At 35.1% G+C, this 23,424-nt stretch overlaps 1 protein-coding gene across 5 annotated transcripts in view; it reads left to right on the forward strand.

Moving 5' to 3' along the window:
- Nucleotides 1-23,424, forward strand: part of ZZZ3 (zinc finger ZZ-type containing 3) — a 118,558-nt gene that overhangs the window by 60,382 nt on the left and 34,752 nt on the right. For 2 of the 5 annotated variants that reach the window (XM_037826877.1, XM_037826879.1), the window contains exons 2-3: nt 1,321-1,473; nt 6,138-7,693. The exons of 2 other annotated variants lie outside the window; for them this stretch is intronic. In XM_037826877.1, coding sequence (XP_037682805.1) covers nt 6,189-7,693 — 1,505 coding nt within the window. In that variant the 5' untranslated portion in view covers nt 1,321-1,473; nt 6,138-6,188. The remainder of the gene's footprint in view (nt 1-1,320; nt 1,474-6,137; nt 7,694-23,424) is intronic. One more of the 5 variants, XM_037826878.1, reaches the window with a different exon arrangement.

Below are 23,424 nucleotides of genomic sequence, written 5' to 3' on the forward strand. Positions count from 1 at the left end.
TTTCCATGTATGCTCAGTGACACATTTTAAGTTTTGGGTCTTCTGTTTGCCTCTATGATTGTCACTGCCACCATATGCTATAAAATGTCATGTTTTGTGATGTCTGTGAAAGGCTTTCAGAATTGGGAATTGTCAGTTGTAGTCTTTGTTAAAAGAAGAGTGAATTTCCAGTCAAGGATTATTTTTGTGGGGTCATGTTTTTACTTCACTCATGCATTCCCCCATCTTAACTTAGACCTAACATTTTTAATGTGGTATTAAATAGGTATGTTTAGACAATTTTCCTACCTTGTGCTCTTTCATGAATATTTAAGGCATTGGGGGAGGTTGTATCTATAGATATTAGATATTAGCCTTGCTCCCCTTTTAGCTAAGACAGTAACCTATTTTTTCTATCTAGTTTACAAAGTATGACCATTGCAGTCTTTACATGCTAATCCTTTACCAAAAATAGTGTCACTTTTAGAATATCTAGTTTTATGTTTATAATAAAGTGATAATTCTGTAGTAAACATCTTGCCAGTCTTTTTCCTTTTGTTCCTCCTTGTTTCCAGATGGGCACTCATTTAGCCAGACTATAAATTCTCTGACAAGCATATAATAAATTATTTAAAAATAAAGCTGTAAGTAACCAGACTAATCAAAGAATGGAATGTAATTAAGTTAATTAAAATTTCTGGTTCACTGGGTACTAATGCTTTATTGTTGTTTTTGTCCTTGTCGAAAATCTATATGCCAAAAATAACAGAAATTTCCTTTTTTATAATTGAGTATTGTAGCACTTTAATAAGCATCAAGGTTATCCTGTAACTATAGAAGACTTGACTGACTGTTCAGTAGGCATAACCTAAATGGTTTTTGTTATTCAGACCAGTTTTGCTTACTTTTCAGTCCAAAATTCTAGTGGGAAGGCCTTTAGAATAAGAGTAAGTGATTCCAGTAATTATGAGATTATGAGAAATCTTATCTAGGGCATCTTTTAGTCACCTTCTCAAAAAAAAAGAAATTATCTTAGAGCAGACTCTAAAAAAGAGCTGTGTCCCAATTAATGTTGAGTTGTTGTAAGGTATTGGAATATATATATATAGCCCTATTTATTTTTTATTTACTTATTTGTTTCTTTTTGTTCATTTATAAAAAACCTATTCCAGTTTCTTGGTGTATCTGAGTCTTATAGTTACCAAGAAGTACCAAAGATATCACTATGAACAGACATTCTGTTATCTGCTACTATTTCCTCTTATTTTAGAAGAGATGAATCTATTAGCATAAGTTAATTTTCTTCCATTCTTTTTTTATTATTATTATTTTATTTTAAAGAAAGGAATTTAGGAAGTTCTAGTATACTCCATGGCTGCAGCTGAGAGTCTGAAACCCTGATGCTTAAGCTCTATTCTAGATGATAGCTCCAACTCTTCAGGATATAAGGAAAAGAGATAATATTTCCACAATGATAGATCTTTGGTTGTACAGGTAAGTCATTCAGTTTTGCAAGTAGTGAAGACAATATAGCTTGATTTTTGGGGGAGGTGGGCAGGGTTCTTGTTATTGTTCTGTACTTCATCCTTTGCGTGGAAAATTGTGTGTAATCTGACTGTATGTTCATAGGAGTATGGAGCTATAGGAAGTGGTTAGGGGATGAAATATTTTCCCACTTATTCCCCAACAGGGAGATGAATGAAGTGGCTGAGTACATTGGAATCTCTAGGGCTTTATACCTAACTTTGATACCCTATGTATTTTTGACTCGAGGAGCATTATGCAATTCCTTGACTTCTGTTTCTCCCCATTTGTCTTTTTAAATGTGTATCCACACTGTTCTATCTGTCTGTCTATCTATCATCTATCGGTCATATGTCTCTCTCTCTCTCTCTTTAAAACACTTTAAATAAAACAGTACATACTACAGTTCCCAGACTTCAAAGAGGCAAATATTAAGAGCTTAAATTGAATTGCACGGATAGGTTCCCAGGGTTTCCTCTTCTACTTTTAATGTTATAGATATGGTGGTAATTGCACAGTTGAAATAATTTGTCTTAAAGGAATTGCACAGCAGCCATAGCCTGAACATTATAAAGTCTTTGGGGTGTCCCTCCCAAATAGTGGGAGATTATAAGTTTTGTGTTCTAGACAAATAGAAGAAGAATTGTGTTGGTACACTTTCCAGTTGCTCTTGTTCTTTCTTCCTTTTGCTTTGGTTTGTCCACATGAATACACAAATAGCTATTGTGACCAATTTCCTAAAAGTTGTTTACTTAATGAAACTAAATATTATGTATCAACTAGAAACTTTGCTGTTAGTAGAGAATTGCCAGCCCTGCAGTTCACAAAATAAACCATAGCACTTGGGTAATTACTGTAGGAATAAAAGATTATGGGTAGTGTCTTTGGAATATCTTTTTGAGATTTCTTTCTCTTAAGTAATGGTAGTGGCTAGATCAGTGCTTCATTTGGTGAGCCTTTTTTGTTTATTATTATTCCTTTCAGTTCTTATTGATGCAGTTATTTATATAAGATCATAGGAGCTGGAAATTTATGATGTGGCACATTGTAGATACTGTTTCAGAGTGTTTCAGAATACCTTCAGATTTGAGGTAAAAGTAGGTTCAAATTTGGGGGAGGAGAGTTGAACAGCAAATAAATGAGTGGTATATGTGGAATTGTAGATTGCATTTGGGGTTTACTTTGAATGGACAGGCTGAAATTTGGTTGACTTGGCCTTCTCCAATAGGACGGAAACTTACAGGAATGGGGAAGAGAGAAAGGGAATCTGTCCAACTCTGTGATCGATCACATTCTCTTCCTTCTGTAGTCTAGAAAGTGCCACCGTTCATTAGTTGGTGGGTAACACATAGAAACCTTCAGTCTAGTTACAAGGTTGGGTTTTACCTACTTGAATATGTTAGCTAATGGTTTCCCTTAATTCTAAAACGGGAGTGATTGAATTTCCAGTTGAAAATGGATGTTTGGGTGCTGGCTAAGGTTTCACCATGTGCCTCCTGTTTAGTTAACCAGTAGGGGTATTTTCTGAGATACATAGTTTATGAATGAGTTCATTTTGTATTCCCTTAGCAACTTAATATTTCGCAGGAATATAATTTTATGCTCCAAACCTCTTCACTGGATTTCTTCAGTAACTCTTGTGTTATGCAGCTAAAATGAGGAAAACACTAGTTTAATCTATAGTACTTTGCCAGACATGATGAAAGAAAGGTGAGATTTAGTTGAGATAATATGGACAATTTTAGTCCCTTTGTGATAATTAAATCTTGCACTCATTTTATCAGATAACTTTAAAAGTTACATACCTTTATTTTTGCCTATTCAAAAGAGAAAAGATATGAAGACGTTAGAATAGAAGAAAAAAATCTGAGGGGAGACTAAAAATTTTAACTCCAATTTTTGTCATTATACCAATTTTTTACTTAAATGTATATGATATGTCAGTTTCAGCTAAGAGATTTTTAGTCTTTTATTGGGTGCTTCCTTAGCCAGATGGATCATGGTTTTGTTTATAATTTTTTTTAATTATTGGAATCAAGTGAAAGACTAAAGTGTATAATAAGAATAGGTCTAATTTGGTTTGAAACTTGATAACTATTATTTTGTTAAAATATTGTCTGCAGTGCTCTAAGGTAGTGTTTCTCAAACTTTAATGTGCATATAAATCACTTGGGAATCTGGGTCAGTAGGTCTGGGGTAGGACCTGATAGTCTGCATTTCTAACAAGCTTCCAGGAGATGCCCAAGGTGCTGATTCTTAGGTCATGCTTTGAGTTGCTAGAGTTGCAGACACCAAAGGGTCCTAAAACAGGTTTCCTTTAAATAAAGCCCAATAGCACAGGACTTGAGAACGCTAAACTTTGGGCTTCATTGTAGTTATCAAATGGAATAAAATCATTTTTAGGGAGCAAAAGAAACAAAAAGAGGTTTAATCCCTCGTGTTAATTAGTGTTTTGATATTTAGTCAGTGGAATGGTAAAGAAATAAAATAGGCCTTCATTATAGCTGTTATATAGTAAGATATATACTTATATGTTCTTTTTATGTAGTTCTGGGTAATAGTGATAGGTTTATTTCATCCAAATTAGTGTCTCTCTAGGAAGTTAATACTGCAAAGCAGAAATTTTGCTTTCATTCATATTGGCATGGAAAGAAAAGGCCTAGTGATGCTTGTTATTGTAATCATTTAAAAAATTTATATTTCCTTAATTGGTATTACATTTTAAAAGTAAAGATTAGCAGATACTTTTTGTGTGTTTATAAAATTTTGCCAGTATTATTTTTGAATCATACATTTAAATTATGAATATAATTAAGGTGTTTAAAAATACTTGGATTTGATTTTGTAAATAGTTTATTTATAAAATAAACCTTTTGTTAGGTTTCTTTTGTATGTTTACATAGGTATTTAAAAATCAGTAATCTTCAAATTTGAGAGCTCCAGATATAGCTACATAAAACAAATAAATTGCTTTTACTCTTTTTCACTTTGATTTTTTGAAACATCATTTGAAGTTTAACTTAAGTTATTTGTAATTAAAAGTAGAAATTTGTTGGAGATTTAGGATTTATTACCTATGAATAAAAATGTATACACTGTTAATTGTTATGACAGGATTTTAGCAGAAAAGAATTATATGTCAGGTCCCTCTAATGAATACCTAAACAGCAAAAGTTTATTGTAAGAATTGTATTTCCAAGTTCTGATCATTGTCCCATACTTGTTCACTTGATTGCTATGGGATTCTCTAGAACAAATAGCAATATCTTAATTCCAGGGCTGGTTTTATTAGTCTTGAAAAGTTTTTTAAAAGTTCTTAATTAGTATGCCATATTCTGAAACAAATGTTTCAGCAAACTTAGCATAATTTTCAGGAGGCAGGAACAGGAAGCCAGTTTCTTTTAATGCTTCTTTTTCATATGCAGTAGCATGTTTCTGTGTCTTCTGTAGTTCTGCATAACCTTTCCACTCTTAGTTACTTTGGTTGAGATGAAGGACAGATTGTGTTTGATTTGATGGGGGAAGGAATAGAATAGCACTTGGAGGGTTACATCAGAGGTAGGCTGTGGGAAGGATGGCAAGAGAAAGGAGGAAATACTGTGAAACTTTGTACCACAGCCATTATTGGCTTGTCTTGCTAACTGTCCTGTACCCCTTTCAGAGTTAAGCAGGGAAGTGACAAAACGTCTTGTGAAAGCTAAACAGAAGAGGAGCTGAGGAATGGAAACTTGAAATGTTAAAAACTCCTTTATTTTGTTTGATGGGAATGACCTTTGGAAAATATCATTCAACTGCTCAGAGAGGGATTTATCCTGATAGATCAATTAGGTCACTTTTCAGTTTCCCTCCCTTTTCTTTCTTTGAAACACCAAGCCTCTATACCAGAAAACCTACTTATCCCTGAAACCACCCATTAAAATTATGCCATGTATCATATACGCAGGAGATAGAAGAAGGAAAGTTATATGTGTCCTCCTGATTTCTTAAATGTAAATCTTTGCTTCTGGGGCTCTTTCCCGTTTCCTTCTATCCTCTTTACAGTACTTCTTTCACTTGCTAATTAGTGGCTACCCTTTTAGAAACTAGGGAGGTGTGGCTTTGCTCTACTTTGTTCTTAGCCAGTACAAGCTAGGATTGTGATTTCTATCCATCTACTTAATTAAAAATAAATAAATAAATAAAAGTCTACTGTAACCAGAGTTTTTTTGGTTGTTACATGGATATGGTCGTCGAAAGATTTGACCTGAAATTCTTGTTGTAAGAGTTTATTAAAAAGCAGAGCCTGCCTTTCTGATTCCCAAGAATGTTTTGTGAGAATGAGAAATAATTGGAATAGTTTTTGTAAGATTGCTGCTATATAAATTCAAGATTATTATTTTGATAACCAAAATGAAATCCCATCTTTGAAATAGATTTTTTTTAGTGCCTATGTATCTGAGAGGCAGATGCACAGTAAGACAGAGTAAGAGGAACATATGTAAGTGTTAGCTATTATCAATATTGGAAATGTAATTATATCATGTAATTTATTAATATTTGGCTATACTTGGATTAAAAAATTATTAGGTTTGTACTTTTGTTTTAGGTATATTAACTATTACCTTTTTCTCATTATTTTGTTTACGTTTTTGAAGGTTTCCCAATGAGTGGATCATGATGACCGTATTGTAGGGACTTGCCATAGTATGGCTGCTTCCCGATCTACTCGTGTTACAAGATCAACAGTGGGGTTAAACGGCTTGGATGAATCTTTTTGTGGTAGAACTTTAAGGAATCGTAGCATTGCTCATCCTGAAGAAATCTCTTCTCATTCTCAAGTACGATCAAGATCACCAAAGAAGAGACCAGAGCCTGTGCAAATTCAGAAAGGAAATAGTAATGGAAGAACCACTGACTTAAAACAGCAAAGTACTCGAGAATCATGGGTAAGCCCTAGGAAAAGAGGACTTTCTTCTTCAGAAAAGGATAACATAGAAAGGCAGGCTATAGAAAATTGTGAGAGAAGGCAAACAGAACCTGTTTCACCAGTTTTAAAAAGAATTAAGCGTTGTCTAAGATCTGAAGCAACAAACAGTTCAGAAGAAGATTCACCTATAAAATTAGACAAGGAGTCAGTAGAACAGAGGAGCACAGTAGTGGACAATGATGCAGATTTTCAAGAGACGAAACGAGCTTGTCGATGTCTTATACTGGATGATGGTGAGAAAGGGGAAATTAAAAAGGTGAATGTCAGTGAGGAAGGGCCACTTAATTCTACAGTAGTTGAAGAAATCACAGGCTATTTGGCTGTCAGTGGTGTTGGTGACAGTGATTCAACTGTTATAAACTGTGATGACAGTCAGCCTGAAGGGAACACTAAACAAAATAGCACTGATTCCTATGTGTTGCAGGAAAAATCAGTAGCTGAAAATGGGGATTTGGATATCCAAACTTCAATGTTCCTTGATAGTAGGAAGGAAGACAGTTATATAGACCATAACGTGCCTTGCACAAATTCAGAAGTGCAGGTCAAATTGGAGGACCACAAAATAGTAACTGCTTGCCTGCCTGCGGAACATGTTAATCAGCTGACTCCTGAGCCAGCTACGGGGCCCTTTTCTGAAATTCAGTCATCTTTAAGGGATTCTGAGGAGGAAGTAGATGTGGTGGGAGATAGCAGTGCCTCAAAAGAACAGTGTAATGAAAACACCAATATCGTCCTGGACACAAATCTTGAAAGTATGCCAGTCTCTGGAGATCCAGAACCACCTTCTCTTCTAGACTGTGTTTCAGCTCAAATGATGTCTTTAACAGAACCTCAAGAACATCGTTATACCCTGAGAACTTCGCCACGAAGGGCGGCCCCTACCAGAGGTAGTCCCACTAAAAAGAGTTCTCCTTGCAGAGAAAATGGACAATATGAGGAGAATAATCTTAGTTCCAATGAAACGAATGCAACTGTTAGTGGTAATATAAGTGAGTCTCATACAAATCCAGATGAAATTTCTCAGAATGAAAAAGGGATATGTTCTGACTCTGAAAATTATGGAAGTGAAGGACTAAGTAAGCCACCCTCAGAGGCAAGACTCAATATTGGACATTTGCCATCTGCCAAAGAGAGTGCCAGTCAGCTCATTATAGAAGAGGAAGATGATGATCCTGATGTTTATTACTTTGAATCAGATCATGTGGCACTGAAACACAACAAAGAGTATGTGTAAATATGGTAACCATGAATTCTGCTTTGTTTATTATTCCCCAAGTTTTCAATATCTTTTCATAAATGTCTACTCATAGCATTTTTATTGAAGCTGAAATTAAGGCTTTAGCTGAAATTTTAGGTTGAACATAATGATTTTCTTAACTCTTAAAAAACTGAAAAAAAAGACTCTAAACTCAATTTTATTACTCTTTATAAAAATATAGTATTTCTAGTTCTGACATTTTACCTGTCTTAATTAGAAAAGACACGTGAAAATAAAATAGTGTTTATGTTTTTTAATACATTTTATAAAATTTGAGTCAATTTATAAAATGGAAACGTCTTTAGTTTTCACGGTACCCTTTGATTTGTAGTTTTAGTTTTATGAAGTGAAATGTCTGTGCCTTCCAGGTAGTGTAAAACAGTGAGAGCTTAGACATCATCCACTTATGGAAAAATCTGGCGTGCTAGAAACCTGCTTTTTATCTGAGTTACTTATATTTAATTTCCAATTAATTTTTTTAATATATAAAAAACATGCTTTATGCATTATCTTTGACTTTTGTGACTTTTACTCAAAGAAATAGATGTCACTGTTAACACTATGATAGTTGTATGTTTAATCAGCATATTAGCAACAGTCTGCTGTATAGCTTTCATAAAGCATTTGACACAACTTTTCCTGATGTTAAATGTAAAGGGAGACAGTATCTTAAAATAATACCAGTTCTTAACCTTTGCCATAAATTTGGGGACTTTAAATAAAGAATTCCGTGTCCATATTTTTCAAAATTTTGCTTAGATTTCCTTTAAAGTATTCTGGGCAGTAACACAAATGAATTGGAGCTATATCTAAGTAATCCAAAAAGGAACTCTAACAAATAGTGCTCATAATAAATATCATGATCAGCAGCAGTAAAAGATAGACTTATATAAATGATCATCCTTTTTCCTACACAACAGCCATTTGAATGAATAATATCACAATCAGATTATATAGACTGCCTAAAAATAATTGGATTTAAGGGTACAATGTATTGTGACAGTTGCCATATACTATGTGTTAGATCAGTATATCAAATCCTGCCTGTGGAGTATAATGTTCTTTTTGCCATTCATTATAGATCATATTTGTATATGGTAATAAGGTGGCCTTTTAGCATAGGACTCTGAAGTTTTTCTTATTTTTCTTGTTTTGAATAGTATTTCAATATTGGGTTTAATAGAGAGATCATTTTACCTGGGCATTTTGTAATGGACTTCTGTGAAAATGTTAGCACTTTCATGAATTTGAAATGGTTGAAGTCCAGTCTGAGATGAAAAACAAGTCATAAATGAACTTTATTTTCAGTTAGAAATAAGTTCAGTTCTAACCATTTGAATACTTAAAAGTAGACTCACAAAAGCAGAGCAAAACTTGGGAATGTTCCCAAAACTCAAGAAATGTGAATTTTTACAAAATGATATTCTGTTAGTTTTATTCTTGCTTTTTGTTGTTTCTTTGGCAAAGAAAATGCTCTGTAAAGGCTTGGCTGGTTATTTTTATTCACAGAAAATGTTATTCCAGTAAGTGATTGTAGTATTGCTGTTTTGTAAGAGCTCTCCTGATTTTGGTTCTCAAGGGTATTGTTCCCTTAAGACAGTTATCTAAAGATAGTGGCATAACATTTAAAGGGTAATCTTCTATATTCATAACCCTTTGAGGATGAGAGCAATATAGTTTCATGGGTTCCTTAGGATATACAGAATCTTTTGGAATTTGGGTGCTGTGTTAGGAAAGTATTCTCAAATTAATGCCACTTTGGACAAAAGATGTCACTCATTCTTACCTTTTTGCCTTTCTCCAAATCTTTTGAAGATAGCAGCCTCTGACACTTCACTTTTAACTTTTTTTTTCCTCTGAAAGGAAGCAGATTGGGAAAAGTGAGATGGAGAGGGAACATTTTTATTAGCCTCTTGTTTAGACATAGCTTAAGGAAATTTGGGAGAGGATATTTGATATGATATCATATGTAATCTCAGCAAAATCACTCTCTCCACCTCTCTCCCACCCCTGCTCCTATGTATTTTGGTCAGAATGGTTGGATATAACGAACCAGATTGGATTTAATGCTGGCTCTTTATCCAAGTTATCATTGTCAAGAATAGCGTCGTAATACTTGTCTAGTGCTTGCAAGGCTCAAGTAAATTTTTGGCAATTTGAAAATGTTAAAAGGCACTTGGGGTAGATGGATTATTTTCCTTCTATATACACACATGTACACATGTGCCACACCAAATATTTTTTCCTCTTTTTTATTCTCCCTCTGTTGGAAGTTATCCAGATAATTAATTGCCTTTTTTTAAGTACATTTTTGTTTTATTGAGATTGTTTACATTCCGTACAATTTTCCGAAGATCCAAAATGTACAATCAGTTGCCCATGGTACCTCATACAGCTGTGCATCCATCACCACAATTAATTTTTTTTCAATTTTTAGAACATTTTCATTACTCCAGAAAAGAAATAAAGAAGGAAAAAAAAAAAAAAAAAAAAAAAGGAAACTTAAATGCTCCCATACCCCAAACCACCCTCCCTCCAATACTGACTCATAGTATCGGTATAGTACATTTATTACTGTTGATGAAACAATGTTAAAATACTAGTGTATATAGTTTGCAATAGGTATACTTTTCTCCCTATATGCCCCTCTATTATTAACTTCTAGTTATAGTATTATACATTTGTTCTAGTTCATGAAAGAGATTTCTAATATTTGTACAGTTAATCACAGACATTGCCCATGGCAGGATTCACTGTTTTATACATTCCCATCTTTTAACCTCTAACTTTCCTTCTGGTGACATATGTGACTCTGAGCTTCCCCTTTCCACCACATTCACGCACCATTCAGCACTGTTAGTTATTCTCACAATGTGCTACCGTCATCTCTGTCCATTTCCGAACATTTAAGTTCAACCTAGTTGAACATTCTGCTCATAGTAAGCAACTGGTCCCCATTGTTTAGCCTCCTTCTATATCCTGGTAACTCATATTTCATGTCTTATGAGTTTACCTATTATAATTAGTTCATATCAGTGAGAACCATATAATGTTTGTCCTTATGTGTCTGATTTATTTCACTCCATATAGTGTCCTCAAGGTTTCTTCATCAATCCATTTTTTTTTAAGATGGTTTTGTTGAGACCCCATACATTCCATCCTAAGTAAACAATCGATAGTTCCTTGTATAGTCACATATTTATGTATTCACCACCCTCACCACTATCTATATAAGGACATCTCCATTTCTTCCACAGAGAAGGAAGAAGAGTCAAAGAAGGTAGAGAGACAAAAGAAAGAGAAAAACAAAACGAAGTATGACATCTAGGAAGCAACAGAAGGAAAGATAGCATTGAACTAATGTAGAATAAAGAGTCAGACAACATCACCAATGCCGAGAGTCCCATACCTCTCCCGTATGTCCCCCTCTTATGTGCATTTAGCTTTGGTATATTATCTTTGTTACATTAAAGGAAGCATAATACAATGTTTCTGTTAATTATAGTCTCTAGTTTGCATTGATTGTATTCTTCCCCCAATACCACCCTGTTTTTAATACCTTGCAAGGTTGACATTTATTTGTTCTCCCTCATGTAAAAACATGTTTGTATGTTTTATCACAATTGTTGAGCACTCTAGGTTTCACTGAGTTACACAGTCCCACATGCTCCTAACCTTCCTCTTTCAACCATACTCACAGTCATCTTTGTTCAGTATGCTTACATTGTTGAGCTACTATCACCCAAAATTGTGTTCCAAACTCTCACTTCTGTCTTTTCCTATCTGTCTGTAGTACCCCCTTTAGTATTTCCTGTAGCCGGGTGTCTTGTTCACAAACTCTGTCATTATGTGTTTCTCGGTTTAAAATATTTTTAAACTCTCCCTCATATTTGAAGGACAGTTTTGCTGGATATAGGATTCTTGGTTGACGGTTTTTCTCTTCCAGTATCTTAAATATATCACACCACTTCCTTCTTGCCTCCATGGTTTCTGCTTAGAAATCCACACATAGTCTTATCAAGCTTCCTTTGTATGTGATGGATTGCTCTTCTCTTGCTGCTTTCAGGATTCTCTCTTTGTCTTTGATGTTTGATAATGTGATTATTAAGTGTCTTGGCATAGGCCTATTGAGATCTATTTTGTTTGGGGTATGCTGTGCTTCTTGGATCTGTAATTTTATGTCTTTCATAAGAGATGGGGAATTTTCATTGATTATTGCTTCTGCCCCTTTTCCCTTCTTTCTTCTGGGACACCCATGACACATACATTCATGCATTTCATGTTGTCATTCATTTCCCTGAGACATTGCCCGTATTTTTCCATTCTTTCCCTATCTGTTCTTTTGTGTGCAGGATTTCAGGTGTCTTGTTCTCCAGTTCCTGAGTGTTTTCTTCTGCCTCTTGAGATCTGCTGCTGTATGTTTCCACTGTGTCTTTCATCTCTGTGTTGCGCCTTTCATTTCCATAGATTCTGCCAGTTGTTTTTCTGAACTTTCTGTTTCTACCTTATATTTGCCCAGTGTTTTCATTATATACTTCATCTCTTTTGTCATATCCTCCCTAAACTTTTGAATTGATTTAGCATTAGTTGTTTCAATTCCTGTATCTACAGTGTAAGTTTGTTCCTTTGACTGGGCCATAACTTCGTTTTTCTTAGAGTAGGTTGTAGTTTTCTGTTGCCTAGGCATCTGGTTTCCTTGGTTACCCGAATCACGTATTTCCAGACTAGAACAGGCTCAGATCTCAGAAGGGGGTAATATTCAGTATCAGGTTAACTGAGGATGTGTCTTAGAGGATTGACACACCTGGTGATGCCTCAAGTCACTGTGCTTTTCCCAACCTGCCCAGCAGATGGCACCTGTCAGTCTGTAGCTCCTGACTGGTGTAAGGAGGTGTGGCCCCCTTAGTCCTTAGTTTCTGTTTTGGCTGTTTTCCCCCAGGCTCTGGGGTGTAGTTTTGAATGTGAGGCCGGTAGTAGGGTTGGGCACCACTTCCTTCCTCTTAGGGAAGATACACCCCTAGGGAGTTTACATTTGCATTTAATAGGCGCTTTGTCTCTCTGACTCTGCTGCCTCCACCCATGTCTGGGTCAGAGCACTGCAAAATGAAAATGTCTGTGGCTTTCTCCAGTGAGCCACCCAGGTTGAGAGAGAGAAAAAGGGACAGAAAGCCCCCTTTCAGGGCCAGTCTACGTTCCCCCCTAGCTTCAGCCACTGGCCAGAGATAGCACCCAGTCCTCTGGGTTCCCCCTCCCAGCACAGAGAAGTCCACTGACATCTTTAAGGTCTGTCACTAAAAGCCTCTGTCTGCTTATTGCGGCTTTGTAGCTTGTATTGAGCAGTCCGTGTTTGTTAATCAAAACCCCAGTTGGAGCTGACTGAGGTATATTCGCTTGTTCCAAGAGTGCTTCTCTCTATCACAGCGAGGTTTTGCAGTTCAGGCTGCCATGGGGGAGGGGCTCTCAGTGCGAGTCCACAGTCTTAACAGATTTTATGCTGTGATCTCAGGCATTCCTCCCAATCCAGGTTGGTGTATGATGTGTGGACAGTCATGTTTGTTCCCCAGCAGTTATTCCAGATTATTTAGTAGTTGTTCCTGGTTTTTATTAGTTGTTCCAGGAGGACTGACTATCTTCCACTCCTCTCTAGGCTGCTACCTTCTTTCCTCTCCAATAACCCAATTAATTGCCTTTTGAAACTGGGGATTGGGTATTGCCCAGCCTGAACTTGAATATTTCCTCCAGAAGGAGATGGATATTTCCTGATATCTAGTTTAAAAAATAGGTTATTAAAAAAAAATACTGAGCAGGCACAGTTCTTTTTCCAGAGCCAGGAGGACACAATTATTCCTCATTCAACTTGAAACTTTCCTCTGAGTTAGCATTGGTTATTTAATCAGCAGCCATCTATCAGCATTCAGTTTATAGTTTATCCATCTTTTTGCAAGGATATCACATATAAGGTCATCTAATCACTTATAAATATTTGAAAAGGTTTTTCTGGGTAGAGTCCTAGCTTTATACCTGATTTAGGGTAAATTACAGGTTATAGTCCAGGGAAAAGAATTTGCAGATGTTCTGGGTACTTACCATTTTGCTTCTATAGATGCCATTTCCTTTCCCCAGCCCATAAGTCCACAGTGTGCTTTTATATATTTGTTTTTCCAAATGGAGAACCCCCAGTGTGAAGGGAACTACAGAGTGTACCTTTTTCTCTAGCAAGGTTCCAGCTGTGGATTATTTTGATAGAAATGCCTTCTCAGAGATTAGGGGAGTTGGGAGGAATGAACACAAATATACTTTACTTCAAAGTTCCCTGATATTCAAGAGTGATAGATTCTGTTAAAGTGGTAGATAATATCTGGTGACTCCCTTTTTGTCCTAAATGTCCTGATTGATTGAAATCATATAATAACTGTGAATTGCCCTTTTTGTTTGGGAATTGATATTTTTCTGTTTTATTTTGAATCAGAAGCACTGAAACTGATTTCTGAGTTGAAATTCTGGTTCTAGGAAGAGCAGGCATGGGAGATTTCAGATCCTGGGTATTATTAATATTCAGAGTTTTTTTTTCCTAAATAAAAAAATGATTATTGGATACAGCATTCAAATGAAAGTGTGGTTTGACTAGCCACCTCTGAATTCTCTCATTATGTAAGAATGTAATAAATTTATGTTTGAAGGGCCTTGGATAGCTTCGTTTAAGAATCTTTGGTATTAATTGTAGCCTTTCAAGAACAGATAGTGGGTAAAAAGTCAAATTTAGAGTTTCTAGATTCTTGAGATCTGCAACGAATAACTCACTGATATTAGATTGCTAATGTTGATTCAGTTTTTAAATTTATAATGAAAGATAGTTATTGCTCATCTGAGAGTATTGATCAGGCAGTTGTCTAGATGAAATTATTTTCAAGCCATATCGAAAAGTATTTACAAGAATTGTAGTTTTAAATTTGGTTCTCTGAAAATGTGATTGATACTAAATAACTACAATAGATCCTTCTCTTGCAACATGCTTATTTAATAGTTGCTGAATCATTTAATATCTCCATCAGTTTTGGAAGGTGCATAGAGAAAATCCTCATCAGTTCTTGTAGATTTCACTTCCTGAGAGTCTACTTTTACTGTTGTACAAAGTAATTTCTTGCAGGGGGCCAGAAAAATCCTAGGGCTAGACTTGAAGTTTTCTTAAAAGCACTTTAAGAGTCATTTTGTCCTGGATAAGATAATATTACATTTTATATTTATATAGTGCTTCATAATTTATGAAGCAATTTCATATGATTTCTCGTTTCTCATTTTCATAACTCAGAAGTAGGTTAGGATAGGTGACATTATACAATCTCCATTTCCAAACTCATAAGTAAGGTTTTTCAGTTATTTATTTAAAGTACCATGATGAATTACTGGTAGAGTTGGGATCAGAACTTCTGTCTTCTAATCTGGGGCACTTGATTACCTTATCCAGTGAGGACTTATTTCTTGTACTTTTGGGTTTTTAAATTGAGACATGGAGCAGACTCTTAATTACACAGTTCAAAAATTTTGTAGCCTGAGTTTAGACGCTGTAACATAGTCATGATTACCTGGTATTATCTGTCAGAGAACCAACATTGTAGGTAAGTAACCTGTTTCATGTATTAAATGAAATACTTTCATATTTATGTTTTAAAGAACATTTTGTGTGTCTGTGAAGAATAACTGCCACATAAAAGCTACAGAAATAAAAACTACAGCTATAACTTGACTTGAAATAGAGGATTTTGATAATTGGAAAAGAATACTCTCTCTTGGGATCTTAGAATGCAATTAGGTATAATAAAGTCAGAAAAACTAGGGAAAACTCATATTCAGTGTGCCTTCTGAACCCATTGGAGTTTGGAACCAACACATTGGAAAGGCTGTGTAATGGTAGCCAGATTGGCCCCAGTGATTTGACACAAAGTTAATGGGAAGAGAGGGGGTAACTAACTTAGGTATGAAATTTTTGGTTGTTTAGGTAGAATAGGCCATTGGCTAATCAAATCATTCAGTAAATTATTTTTTTCCTTTGAATACTGGCATCTTTTATTTCAACTAATGTAGATGATTCCTTAAAGTGATCCTTTGGTGTATATTTGTACCTAAGTATTATTTTACCTTTTTTACTTGATTTAGGATCATCTTTACTAATAGAGGTTATATAGTGATACTTTTCTGGCATTACAATGTAGGTCTGTTTTCTCCTATTTAAAGTGATTTTCGGTTACTCTACTTTCTATTTTCTTATAATGTGCCTTCCTAGGATTTTGGCTTCTTCTTTTCATTTTTGTTGGCTGTCATGTTCTTGTACTATTATTATTCCTTCCTTTATAAACCCAGCCTTCCCTTCAAATTGACTGCATTTTGTTCTCTTCGAACTTCAAAGCTTAACCAAGAATTATGTCTCATGATTCTCGAGTGATGCACTGAGGAGTTTATTTCTGAATGAGTGCGTAAGCATAAGGGCCTGGGACTTTTCTTTTGATTGTGTATTTTCTTGTTTGTTTGCTTCCTCATTTCAGGGCTATGTTTTACAAAGTTGACAGGTATCTAAATTCTTAATAGGTGAGTTATTTCTTTATAAATGATAATAGACACTCATTATCAGTAAAACCCATGTAAATACAACTGTTATTTATCTAGTATTCAAGGCTGGTTGAAGCTTTGCTGTTAGTCACAGGAATTTATTTCAATTTTTATAGTCAGTGCAAATATTTTTGCATATTAGTCAACAGAGTATGCTATATATGCCATTTTTGTGATGGTTTATGTCATCAGATACAAATGGGTAGCTCTGTCACACAACCTTTCTACTTCTAATTTGTTTTTTTGCTCTCACTCTTCGAGGGGGTCTATTTACCTCTATTTCTTTTATATTTTTGTTGAAAGCTGCCCTATTTCTCTCCTTGATCTCTGATTTTAGTATAGGGGAAATTTGAAGGTGGCTAGAGGAGACTGAGTAATTTGTTAAGGGTTCTTTCAGCAGACTTCTCTGTGATGTGCTGTGGCTTAATTTTCATTGTCTTATTTTTGATTGGATGATAGACTTTGTAAATACATTGTCTAGTGTCTGGATTTTGTTGTCTTTCCTTAAAAAGTGTTGCAATTTGTTCTGAGGCAATTAGTTTATTTGGAAATAAGCTTTATTCTCTTAGTGCTTGTGTGTTTAGCTTTGTTAGGGGGAGTCTAGAGTAGCCTGTGCTTTTGATCTAGTTTAGCTTTACTTCTAAAGCATGACATTTCTGGTGTCTCTGGTGAATGTTTAAAGAGGTCTACTTTGGCTAGTTGAAACCTGAATGATTCTTAACTGTAAGGACCTGGTTGTTGTTCTGAGTATAGCTCCTTGGTAGATGTTCTTTGCCTCGGTTCTGTGGAGTATCCACGTAATATATGTGCAATTTAGTATTCAGCCAAGTAATCAAGGTGACCTTGATGCAGATTTCCTGAGTTCTTTTTCTGTGTTGTTGCTTGGTTTTTTGTTTTTTTTTTTTTTTCTTTTTTGTGCTCTTTCTCATAGTTCCAGCTGCCTCACCTTCTCCAAACTCTGTTTTCTATCTTTGCTCAGCAAGATCCCTCCATGAGCCATAATACTAATAGAACTTCCATGGAGAAAGGCAGGGTTCTCATAGGACTTACGTCATTTGTCCTCTCTCACGGGTCACAGTCCTGTGCTACGTGTTGTTCAGTATCTGAAAAAAATTGTTTCTGAATTTTCTCAGCTTTTCTATTTGTTATGGCAGGAGGATCATTTTGGTGTCATGATTGGAAACAGAAGTCTTTGATTTCGTTTTTAGTATGCACTCGCTCCCAGTCTGCAGTTTGACCATTTGGAAAGTATTTTTTGTTGACACTCCTGTGGCAATGAGCTTAAAAATTGATTTAAGCAACCTTTTTATTTAAGGAACTGAAGTCAGAGAAATTGGACTAATAGGAATTTTAATTTATTTTCCCTGGTAATGTATTACTTGTATTATTTTAAGTTGGAGAACTTTGATTCAACCTTCCTTTTCCTTTTACAACTTTTTACTTGTGCTGCATTATCCTTCCCCTTAATTTTTTTATGTTTGCATCATACGTTAAAGGTTGCAAAAATATAAGAGCATACGATTTATTTTATTATGTTCAAATTTGTAGTTGGAGGGAAAGGGTCATGATGGTTTATTGGCAATGAGGGTAGGAGATGAGATCAAAAAAAGTATAGTCAAAACCTAGAGTGTCTTAAACATTTCATGTCATACATAGTGAGGTTTTTTGGTACCAGTCATAACTAGATAATATTTTGATTTTAAAATGCTGTTTATTTTAAATCTAGAATCTTAATATTTTCTTAATTTTATTTTTAAATTAGTTATAAAGGCAGAATGTTTGGACTAGATTTGAGGAGCACTCCAACCCTCTTCCATTACTAGTTTTAGGTAGCAGTCTGTTTTCTGTGGTTGCCAGTACCCTCATCTTTTAAAAACAAATTTGGCACTATTTAATTTCTGTAGTTCTAAGTGATGTAGTATATACATGATTTTGAATTCTGTTCTTTCACTGCCGTTGCCCTTACTTTTGGCACTGCTCAGGCTTTAGTTACTGCTTTTCTTCTTACTTTGCATGTTCACTCTGGGTGTTCTCACTGAATTGTGTGACTTAAATTACCATCTATATGCTGATGGATTTCCAAATTATCTCTCTAGCTCAGACTTTTCTTGAGCTTTAGACTATTTACTAGATGTCTCCATTTGGATGTCCCACAGTAAACTCAATGGAACATACCTAAAATAATTGCACTTACTGTTATTTCCTTCACATTCCATACCTGATATTCAACACTGTTTTTTTCCTTAATTTGATAGTGTGTTTCACTTGCCCAATCTAGAAGAATGTGAATAATTTTCAACTGCTTCCTCACTACACCCTTCTCCCCCACCACTCTTGTTGATTCACCTACATTTCTTTATTCTCACCACCACTTGTCTTTTCTTTAATCTAGTTCATTAGCATCTGTCTTCTGGGTTGCTAATGTACTACTTCCCCAATAGACTCCTAAACTGTAGCTGGAGTAAGTAAATGTCTTAAGATAAAATCTCTTTAAAATGAGCTACTGCATAATTTTTAAACATTTTCTATACTGTCTGCCTCTTACTCTGTATTCTACCCAGATAAAATCTTTAATCCCTTGATTATTATGTTTTTCATTCCATATCTTCTCAGGTACCTAATTCCCTGCTCTGGTCCATCCTTATACCCATTTCCCTTGTGTGCCTCTGTGTGCAATTAGACATCATATTCTCTGAGGAAATTTTTATCTTCCCAAGACTGAGTAGATGCTCCTTGTATGGAAATTGTAGTTGCCTGTAAATATATATAAGAGACCTCAAATTCTTTAGGGGGACTGTGTCATTCTAGTTGATTGATGTATTTTCAGAGCATACCATAGTGTCTAACATGTAGTAGATATTTAGTAACTTTTTAAATAAACAATTATTGGATTTTAAATTTTATATGAAACAATATTAAATATATCGCTATTAGGTATGGTATTGGGATATTTTCCTTTACAAGTTATTTAATCTTCTCCTGATTTTTTAAATAAAATGATTAATTTGTGATCAGATGCTTACTACCATTTATTTAAAGTGCTTTGTATGTGTCAGACTCTGTTCTGTGCACTTAATGTATTAATTAGCTCATTGATTTTTTAGAATAGCCCTGTGAGGTAGGTCCTGTTAATACATATACTTTATAGATCAGGAAACTGCTATAACTTGTGTTTTATTGATGAAAAAATTTTTGTATAATTGTCCATTTCCTTTCTAAAAAAACATTAACAAAACATGTTTTTTTTTTTTACAAATTCATTTTTTTAATGGAGAAAATTTAAGCCTAATCCTGTTTTTGAAAACATCAGAGAAAAATTTAGCTTGTTTTTCATAGTAGAAATTTTTTTCTATCATTAGTTTTGACTAATTTTATGAATATATATAGTTTTGACTAATATATTAGTTTTGACTAATTATATGAATATATATTATATGAATTATATGAATTATTATATGAATAAGCCATATAATAAGCCACATTATATGAATAAGCCACATAATAATAATAAGAGGTATGGGGTCTTATGTTCAGGGATGGGTTGTCCTGGTGGTTAAATCATGTTTTTACGTGGACATATAAAAAATGTAAGCTCAGTTGTTAATACCAGACCACAAAGAGAGTAAGTCATTGTATTATATCATAAATTTAAAAGTTTGGTATAAACAGAGTGTTTTATATGGTTTTAACTTTATTTTTAGAAACTAGAGTTTTTGCCAGTAAACGGTTTTAGATAGTTCACAGAGTAGTAAAAATTTGGTTGAAGTTGATTTTATTGAATCAAAGGACTTGAAAGAAAAATGTCCTTGCCTGGTAATGTGTGACTGTCCAATTAAAGATTTTCAGTAGACTCTAGAAGTCATTTTCCTCTGTATAATAAACTCATGATTTAACTAGGGGTAAATGCTAGAAGCAAAAATGAAAAGACATGCCCTCTGCCTTTTTGGAGTTATTGTGAAATGACAGCCCGTGGGATCTCTTTGTAGTTTAGCTATATTTGAGGTGTGTTGCCTATTAGAATATTAGTTTATAACTAGAAGTTAGTAGTTTCTCTTCATTACTTAAAATTTTTATCTATTTGCAACATCGTAATAGGAAGTGGATTTTCAGATGTTAAAGTGGATTGTTTCTTAGAATGGGTAATCTAAAACTGGAGTAGGGAAAATATGTGAATCTTTATCTGACTGGTGGTCAGAATTTTTTCTAGGAAGTGATTGTACAATTTTATAATATTGACTGTTACATTCAGTTTTCTGTTTTAAGAGGGAAAACATAAGAATTCTCGGTTCAAGAGAAAGCAGGCTTTAGGAACAAGTTGAAAGGGTCAGCTTTTAAGGTTAGTTACCACAAGAAAACTGGAGTCTTTTTTAAAAAAAGCTTTTTTTTGAAAGCTATAAAAAATGTGGATTAAAAAAGAAAATACTGACAGATGCTTTTAAAAATTCCCTGTGAAAGCCTTTGAAACATAACATAGAAGGGATTCAATTCCAGTAACTAACAAGGAACCTCTTTATTATTTAAACCAACAAGGAAATATACAAAGTTAAGGTATTCACTGCTTGTTTTATGTAGTAAGGTTTGTTAGTCACGACTCATTTTAGTAAGAGCTTGTTGGTTATAGGATCTGAAACTCCCTCTAAATATCACAAAATTTTAAAGCATTTATTTAAAATAAACAGTAGACAATCTTATGAATATCCAAGATCAGGTTATACATCTAGCCAGGTTTCATTAAATTGTAGTTCTTGTCACAAATTACGTATTTATACATTGAGTCTAAACCCATTGATTTGTCATTTCATTTTATGCACTTGCCTTTTAGCTCCTGTAGGGAGTAAAAAGTCAAGTTACAATTCAGAAATACAGTAGTACTGGTATTTATATTTACTGTCCTTATCTTTACTAGAGAGCTTTATTTCTTTGTGTGGTCTCAGGCAATTGGCCAGTGTCCTTTCCTTTCAACCTGCAGAACTCCCTTTAGCATTTCTTGTCTAGAGGTGATCAAGTCCCTCAGCTTTTGTTTATCTGGGAATGACTTAAATCCTGCCTCGTTTTTGAAAAACAGTTTTGCTGGATACAGAATTCTTGGTTGGAAATTTATTGCTTTCAAGACTTTAAATGTCTTCTCCCTGCCTTCTTGCCTTCATGGTTTCCACTCAAAAATCAGCGCTTAATCTTATTGAAGCTCCCTTTATTGTGACATATTGCTTCTCTTACAACTTGCAGAATTCTCTCTTTATCTTTGGCATTTGACAGTTTGATTATAATATGGCACAGTGTGGGTCTATTGGGGTTTATCCTGTTTGGAGTTTGTTGAGGATCTTGTATGCATATATTCATGTCTTTTGTTAAATTTGGTAAGTTTTCAGCTGTTATTTCTTTAAATATTCTTTCTTCCCCTTTCTTCTCTTTCTGGGACTCCCTCAGTGCACATATTGGTATACTTTTCGGTGTCCCTCAGGTTCCTCAGACTCTGTTTACTTCATTCTTCTCTCTGCTCCTCACACTGGATGATTTCAATTTTTTAAACTTCAAATTCACTGATTCTTTCTTCTGCCAATTCCAATCTGCTGTTGAAATCCTCTAGGGAATTTTATGTTTCTGTTATTGTGGACTTTACCTCTGGTTCCTTTTTGTAATTTCCATCTCACTGTTCATAGTCTCTTTATGTTCATCTGTCATTTTGCTTATTTCCTTTAGTTCTTTGTTCATGTTTTCATTTAGCTCTTTGAGCATAGTTAGGGTCATTTTTTTTTTAAAGTCTGTCTGGTATGTCCCAGGTCTGATCCTTCTCATTGATGGTTTCTAATACTTTAAACTTCTCCTTTTTCTGGGCTATCACTTCCTGATTTTTGTATGTTTTATAATCTTTTGTTGAAACCTGGACATTTTGCTGTAGTGTGCTATAGTGTGCCATAGTGTGTTATTGGTGGAATTTAGACTCTGAGTCATCAGTTCCTTAAGCTTGTATCCGGCTAGTGTTGTGCTAGAGCTTTTCTTAAATGCCAGGACCTTAAAAAAAGAAAAAAGAGAACACCTTTCCCAGTCTTGCAGATTGAGCTGTGTGAGTGCTCTCCTTTAAAGCTCATCCATACAGTGAATTTTGGGAATAGCTCCAGGCCAAATTGTAGGGACTCCCTGATCCTTTCTGCACGTGCCTTTTGTATTGGGCATGTGCCTGTGGCCCTAGGACTTTGACCATTTACGTGAATTACATGGATTTGAATGTTCCCGCTTTCCTAGAAAACAGGCTGCTCATGGTTGGGAACTGAACTTTATATCTTACAGCCAGCAGTTCCTTGCCCCAGGCAACACCATTTGTTTGTTTTCCCATAGGGTTTTTAGGAGAGCTTAGTGAGCTGCCTTCTCCATGCAGGGCAAATTCTGGAACAGCAAGTCCCTCAGGCTACCATCAGAGAGATTAGGCTAGACACACATGCTCCCAGTATATGTGCGAGGGTTACTCTGCTCCCTCCAGAACTGGGACCAGGGATCCATCCGTACTAGGAGCATGGGCCAGCACAGCCAGGGAGGGGCCAGTCAGGGTACCAAGAGAGCCTACTGCTTTTAAAAAGCCTTTTTCTTGATTTGGCACTCACCTTGTTACTGCAGTCCTTCAAATTGTTTTCTGGAGCTTTTAGAGAGATGTTTCTGCCAATTCTTGCTGGTTGTACAAAGCTTCTGTCAGAGAGTGGGACCCTGAGAAAAAAGTTCCCTTATTTTTACCTAATGTCTACCCCCCCCCTTTTTTTTTAAATTAGAGAAGTTGTGAGTGCACAAAACATTCATGAAAACGTGGATGAGGTAGTGTTTGTCAGGTTTCTCCACAGTAAGCTTACTCTTTATTGCCTTTTTCCATATTGTACTCTTTGGAAGGACGTCACTATTTGCAGCTCACACTTGAGTTCGGAGTTATACTCCCCTTTCTTGAGGGCAATTATCTATATAAATTATTTGGACTTCTGTCTGGGAGATTTGTCTCTTTCTGCTCATTTATTTATTCAGTCGTTTATTTTTGCCAGTTTGGACACATACATTTATTTTATACTTTGGGTTATATTTATTTTTTTGCTCAAATTGTTCCAGCTTTGGT

Source organism: Choloepus didactylus, chromosome 2 (assembly GCF_015220235.1).
Source record: "Choloepus didactylus isolate mChoDid1 chromosome 2, mChoDid1.pri, whole genome shotgun sequence".
NCBI classification, from domain to species: domain Eukaryota; kingdom Metazoa; phylum Chordata; class Mammalia; order Pilosa; family Megalonychidae; genus Choloepus; species Choloepus didactylus.